Source organism: Miscanthus floridulus, chromosome 3 (assembly GCF_019320115.1).
Source record: "Miscanthus floridulus cultivar M001 chromosome 3, ASM1932011v1, whole genome shotgun sequence".
In the NCBI taxonomy this organism is placed as follows: Eukaryota; Viridiplantae; Streptophyta; class Magnoliopsida; order Poales; family Poaceae; genus Miscanthus; species Miscanthus floridulus.
Window position 1 is genome coordinate 36,538,513 of NC_089582.1, and position 7,081 is coordinate 36,545,593.

At 53.3% G+C, this 7,081-nt stretch overlaps 1 protein-coding gene across 1 annotated transcript; it reads left to right on the top strand.

Annotated features, from left to right (window-relative positions):
- Positions 1–3,907: 3,907 nt before the first annotated feature.
- On the top strand, positions 3,908–4,363 carry LOC136543526 (uncharacterized). Its single transcript, XM_066535950.1, has one exon. The coding sequence runs from the start codon at positions 3,908–3,910 to the stop codon at positions 4,361–4,363; it is 456 nt and encodes a 151-aa protein (XP_066392047.1).
- The last annotated feature ends 2,718 nt before the right edge of the window (positions 4,364–7,081 follow it).

A 7,081-nucleotide genomic window follows, 5' to 3' on the forward strand; every position in this document is an offset into this window, starting at 1 on the left:
CTGGGCACTGGGCACTGGGCAGGGCAAGAAAAGCCAGGTAGCAGAAGCTGCTGGCAGGCACGATTCTGAATTCTGATAGGATGTGAGCTGCACTCAGACAGTCTTTGAGATTATGCTGTACCTTTTAGATTTTTTCGTCTAGCACGTTTTTTTTTTGAAAGGGACGATGTTGTTGTTTTTGTTGAGTGGACACCCACTTTCTTCTCACAGCTCAAGCTTCTTCAATCTTTTCGAAAAAGTTGTGATCTTTGTCCTATCTTTTTTTTTATTCTCTCCTAGTAGGGAATCCCTACTAGAAGTAGTTGGCTTGAGGCAATCGCCAATTTGAGGACAATATCTATGTTTTGCCGTATGGATAACCATGTCAATTCAAGATTGAACTTTCCTTTTTGTGACACTAAATAGTAATGATCATCACCACCGCCGTTCCAGGTTGTGCAGTTAGCATCAAAAGGCTACCCTTTTAGCTACTTTTTTAGCACATCCAATCGCTCATATCATCCGCTGAATCAGATAGTGAATTGTCAGGATCTAAGCCTTCGGCCGACACATCCTCAACGTTGCCTTCCCGTTAAGTTATCGATCACCAACCAACATCCCGAAATACTCTAGGGAGACGAACCCCGGACTATGGCTTGAGGATTACCGGCTTGCCTGTCAAGCCGGTGGGGCGGATAATGACGATTTCATTATCCGCAACCTTCCATTGTTCGTGGCCGATTCGGCGCGGACATGGTTGGAACACCTCTCGACCAACAGAATCCAAAGTTGGGCGGACCTGAAAGAGATCTTTGTGGGGAACTTCCAGAGCACGTACAAGCGCCCTGGGAACCCATGGGATCTCAAGAACTGCCGGCAGAAGGCCGGAGAGACCCTTTGTGCGTACATCCGGCGCTTCTCCTGGTAGTGCAATGAGTTGCCTAACGTCGCTGACACCGACGTTATAGGAGCTTTCCTATCCGGGACCATCTGCGAGTCCCTGGTTCATAAGCTGGGACGTAAGGGTCCGCGAACCACTAAGGAACTCCTCGACATCGCCACCAGCCACGCCTCGGGCGAAGAGGCGGTCGGAGCGATCTTTGACCGCCTCAAAGGCAAGGCAAAACGGAACGAGGACGCCGACGAAGGCGCCTCCAACCGTCCCGCCAAGAAGAAGAACAAGCAGCGGCGCGAGGGCTCACTCGTGGCCGCCGCCGACCGAAACGGTGGTCGAAAGGTCATGGAGGGCACTCCGAACCATATCGAGAAGTTACACAAGGGGCCATGCCCGAACCATGCCTTCCCCGTCAAGCATCTGGATAAGGACTGTGACATCATGAAGCGGTTCTTGTCCAGAGGCTCCAACAAAGGGGAGCACGGGAAGGGCCCCAATCCGACCATGGACGACGCCGAGGGGAAGGACGGCGGCTTTCCGACGTCGGATGGCTGCCTCATGATCTTCGGAGGGTCGGCAGCCTTCGACTCCAAGCTCCGTCAGAAGCTCACGCGCCGTGAGATCTATACGACCGAGCCGGCCACGCCTGCCTTCCTCCGATGGTCAGAGTCCACCATAACCTTCGATCGGACCGACCACCCGGAGAACATCCCGCAACCTAGGAGATACCCGCTCGTGGTTGACCCGATCGTCGGCACAAAGCGGCTCACCAAGGTACTGATGGATGAAGGCAGCGGCCTCAACATCATGTACGCCGAGACGCTCGATGCTATGGGCATCGACCTAGCGCGCATCTGACCAACCAGAGCGCCTTTCTATGGCATCGTGCCTGGATAGCAGGCCATGCCACTTGGGCAGATCGATCTGCCCATCACCTTTGAGGGTCCGTCCAACTATAGGACGGAGACCCTCACCTTCGAAGTGGTTGGGTTCCACGGAACCTGCCACGCCATCCTGGGACGACCATGCTACGTGAAGTTCATGGTCGTCCTCAACTACACCTACCTCAAGCTGAAGATGCTAGGCCCAGGCGGGATCATCACCATCGGCACCTCCTTCCAACGCGCCTACGAGTGCGAGGTCGAGTGCTGCGATCACGCCGCAGCAATCATCGCCTCCAAAGAGCTCGCGGCCATCAGGAAGGAGGTCGCCAAAGAAGCACCCGACCCCAAGCGGTCGACCGGGTCTTTCGAGCCAGCGGAGGGCTCCAAGGAGGTCCTCATAGACCCCGGCAGCCCCGAGGGCAAGGTGGTGCGGATTAGCACCACACTTTCCTCTAAATAGAAAAGTGTGCTCGTCGACTTTCTCCGCACCAACAGAGACATCTTCGCGTGGAAACCCTCGGACATGCCAGACATTCCAAGGGAAGTTGCCGAGCATGCCTTGAAGATCCGCCTAGGCTCCAAGCCAGTGAAGCAACGCTTGCGTCACTTCGACGAGGGGAAACACAGGACCATCGACGAGGAGATCGCGAAGCTTTTGGCGACCGGATTCATCAAGGAGGTGTACCACCCCGAGTGGCTAGCCAATCCCATTCTTGTACGAAATAAGAGTGGAAAATGGAGGATGTGTGTTGACTACACAGGTCTCAACAAAGCATACCCAAAGGATCTATTTCCTTTACCGCGCATAGACCAAATAGTCAACTCTACCTCAGGGTGCGAAACCCTCTGCTTACTTGATGTGTACTCCAGGTACCATCAAATCACGATGAAAGAGTCCGACCAGCTCATGACATCTTTCATCACCCTCTTCGGATCGTTCTGCTACATCACAATGCCGTTCGGTCTAAAGAACGCTGGGGCTACATACCAGCGTTGCATGCTCAAGTGTTTTGGAGACCTCATCAGGCAGACCGTTGAGGCCTACGTAGACAACATCGTGGTCAAGTCCAAACGGGCTAACCAGCTCATAGCTAACCTTGAGCAGACCTTCGCTAAACTCCAAGCAAACGGCAAGCTCAATCCCGAGAAGTGTGTTTCAGGGTCCTAAGGGGTATGCTGCTCAGTTTCATCGTCTCCGAGCGTGGCATCGAAGCCAACCCAGAAAAAATCTCAGCCATCATAAGGATGGGCTCGATTTAGAACATGAAGGGGGTACAATGAGTTATAGTGTGCCTCGCCACACTCAGCCACTTCATCTCACACCTCGGCGAATGAGGTCTCCCCCTTTATCGACTTCTGAAGAAGGCCGACCACTTTGAATGGACATCCGAGGCCCCGGAAGCACTTGACATGGTCAAGCAGCTTCTGACGAAGGCTCCAATCTTGGTTCCTTCATTCGATGGAGAACCCCTTCTGCTCTACATTGCGGCCACCACGCAAGTGGTCAGCGTCGCCTTGGTAGTGGAGCGAGAAGAAGAGGGGCACGCCCTCAAAGTACAGTGCCCCCGTGTACTTTATTAGCGAGGTCCTATCCGATTCTAAGACCCGCTACCCCCAAATCCAGAAGCTTCTGTACGCCATCCTCATCGTCAAGAGGAAACTACGCCACTACTTTGAGTCACATCTGGTGACAGTCATGACGTCCTTCCCCCTTGGCGAGGTCGTCTAAAACCAGGATGCCACGGGAAGAATCACGAAGTGGGCACTTGAGCTGATGGCTCAAGGCATTGTGTATGCCTCCCAAAGGACCATCAGGTCCTAGGTGTTGGCTAATTTTGTTGCAAAGTGGACCGAGGTCCAAATGCCACCAGCGGTCATTGACCAAGAGTACTGGACAATGTACTTTGATGGATCGTTGATGAAGAAAGGCGCTGGCGCGAGGCTGGTCTTCGTGTCACCCCTCGGGGTACGCATGAGGTATATGGTTCGCCTCCATTTTTCCTCCTCCAACAATGTGGCTGAATATGAGGTGCTTGTCAATAGCCTACGCATCGCCATCGAGTTGGGCATCCGATGCCTCGACGTCCGGGGCGACTCCTAGCTGGTCATCGACCAAATCATGAAGGAGTCGAGTTGCCACAACACCAAGATGGCCGCATACTGTCGAGAAGTCCTTCAGGTGGAGGACAAGTTCGATGGCCTCGAGTTCAATAACATCCCGAGGTGTCTCAACGAGGCGGCCGACGCACTGGCAAAAGCAGCGTCCGGCCGAGAACCGATGCCGACCAGTGTCTTCACTAGCGATCAGCACAAGCCCTCGGTTCGCTACGAGGAGCTAGAACAAGCCGGTGATGGGACATCCGCCCTAGGCTCAGGGGCTGACCAACCATCGGCTCCATCCGACCCAGAAGTCATGGAGCTCGAAGAAGACCCAACGACAAAGCCCGACCCTCTAGTCGACTGGAGGACTCTCTACCTCGACTACCTCCTCCATGAGGCGCTGCCAACGGACAAGACGGAGGCTCGATGGCTCACGGGTCATGCTAAGTCCTTCGTCCTTGTAGAGGGCAAACTCTACAAGCGAAGCCACACCGAGATCATGTAGCGCTGCATCCCTATCGAACAGGGGAAGCATTTGCTGATAGATATCCATGGTGGGGGTCTGTGGTCACCATGCCATGCCTAGGACCCTAGTCGGAAATGCGTTCCGATAAGGCTTCTACTGGCCATCCGCCGTAGCCGACGTCGAGCAGATCATGCGCACCTACGAAGGGTGTCAGTACTATGCTCGGCAGACTCACCTATCGGCCTAAGTGCTTCAGAGGATCCCCATCACATGGCCGTTCGCGGTCTGGGGGCTCGATCTAGTCGGACCTCTCAAAAGAGCGCCCGGGGCTACACCCACTTGCTTGTCACCATAGACAAGTTCACAAAGTGGATAGAGCCTTGGCTGATCTCTGCGATCAAGTCCGAACAGGCCATGCTGTTCTTCCTTGATGTCGTCCATCACTTTGGAGTCCCGAACTCCATCATCATGGACAACGACACGTATTTCACCGAAAAGAAGTTCCTCCGGTTCTGCGATGAATATCACATCTAGGTCGATTGGGCCGCTGTGGCGCACCCCCGCACGAACGAGCAGGTCGTGCGTGCCAATGACATGGTTTTGTAGGGCCTCAAACCTAGGATCTTCAACCGGTTGAACAAGTTTGGCCCGCGGTGGGTTGCCGAGCTTCCCGTGGTACTCTGGAGCCTGAGGATGACCCCCAGCCAGGCCATCGGCTACATGTCATTCTTCATGGTCTATGGCTCTAAGGCCATCCTCTCGACCAACCTCGACTATGGAGCGCCAAGGGTTAGGGCGTACGACGAATAGGGGGCTGAGGCGTCCCTCGAGGATGCCATGGACCAACTAGATGAAGCGCGTGACGTTGCCCTCCTCTGCTCGGTCAAATACCAGCAGGCATTACGACGGTACCACAGCCGACGAGTGTGGGGTCGGGCCTTCAGCATCGGAGATCTGGTTCTCCGTCTTGTTCAGAGCAGCAAGGACCGCCACAAGCTCTCCCTGCCATGGGAGGGACCGTATGTTGTCACGGAGGTGCTCCGACCAGGCGCCTACAAGCTCAAGACCATCGGCGTCGAGGTCTTCGCCAATGCCTAGAACATCAAGCAGCTATGTCACTTTTATCCTTAATAAACGCACACTTTCTCTTATAAGTATCGTTATCGAATTCCCCGATTTTTAGTGACACCTAACCCTAGCAATGTCGAGGGGTCGGGCCTCACTCGGGGGCTAGTAAGAGCATATCTATTCGGTAGACAGTCTCTACGATCGACCCTTTCTCACGATTAAGACCCAAAAGCGAAGTTTGTGGAAACAAATACTAAGTAAAACTGGTCGGATTGCGGGAAACCTATGCCTCAGCGGCTACGACGTGTTTGCTCACCAGCGTACTCAGAGTTTTTCTCCGCACCCTGGGCTTTTTGGCCTTAACCATGGGAAGCATCGACACGTGTTTAAGAGCCTGTCCGCCTAGCAAACATTCTTTGTGCCTACCCCCCTTCCAAGTTATGACCTAGGAGCTTGGGTTGCGGGAACAAACTCTGAGTATAACTGGTCGTACTGCGAAAGACCTACGCCTTGGCGGCTACGACGCCTTCGCCCACCAGCATGATCAGAATTTGCTCACCCGCATCCCGAGCTCGACGACCTTAACGACGGAAAGGGTCGGAATGCACTAACCTTTTTATACAAAAGGGGAGAAAAACTAAAAAGTTGTTTGTTATAACGAAATTTAAGAGCTTGTCCGTTTGTTACAAGTTCTCCGCCTAGCTTATCTGCCTAACTAAATTCTTGCACGGGATGTCCTCATCCTCTATCTTCACAGGAAAACCTTGTCTCAGCAGGTAACACAAGTCGATCGGACGGCTTGGCCAATAACATGAAATAGATAGGAAGCAGTAGGATGCCCCATATAGGTTATGCCGACCCCATCATGAACGACGGACCCAGATCCCGCTTGATCATATCCGGTGAGAGCTTCCCAAACCCATCACTCTTACCATCGAGGTAAAACCTATGCCTAGGTCGATCGAATGGCTCAAAGCCACTACCGAGAGATGGGTCACCCTTACTTCACGCATTAATTTTGCTACCGAGCCTCTAATCCCAGCAACGGCAGGGGGTCAGATATCGCTCGGGGGCTGGCAAGAGTGTCTATTCGGTAGACATTCTCAATGCCCGATCCCTCCTTATGTTAAAAAACTAGAGGCAGGGGGTGCAGAAACAAACTCTGAGTAAACCTGGTCGGACCGCTAGAAACCTTTGCCCCAGCGGCTATGGAATCTTCGCTCACCAGCATGATCAGAGTTGAAGTGGACCGCGACGCCTAAGAGGGGGAGGGGTGAATTAGGCAACTTAAAAGTCTAACTCTAAACTATGGCCTCTTTTTCTAACCTTAGCAAAACCTATGCAAAAGACAAATTATCTAAATGTGCAACTACGATTTTGCTAATGTGTTGCTATCTCTACCGCAAAAGGAGTAATGTAATCAATGTAAATGCGGAAGCTAAAGAGCAAGGTAGAGATATGCAAACTCCCGTCGACGACTCCAGTATTTTTACCAAGGTATCGAGAAGCGCGCAAGCTTCCCCTAGTCCTCATTGGAGCCCCTCGCAAGGAATCTCTCGCAAGGGACAAGCTCCCGGTCGGGTAACTCCATGGATAGCCTTGGGCCTTCCCCATGCGCAAGTGGGTCTCCGACGTGCCTTCCGGCAAGCCTCTCCTAGATGCTCCCCGCCATCTTCACTATCAAGCTTC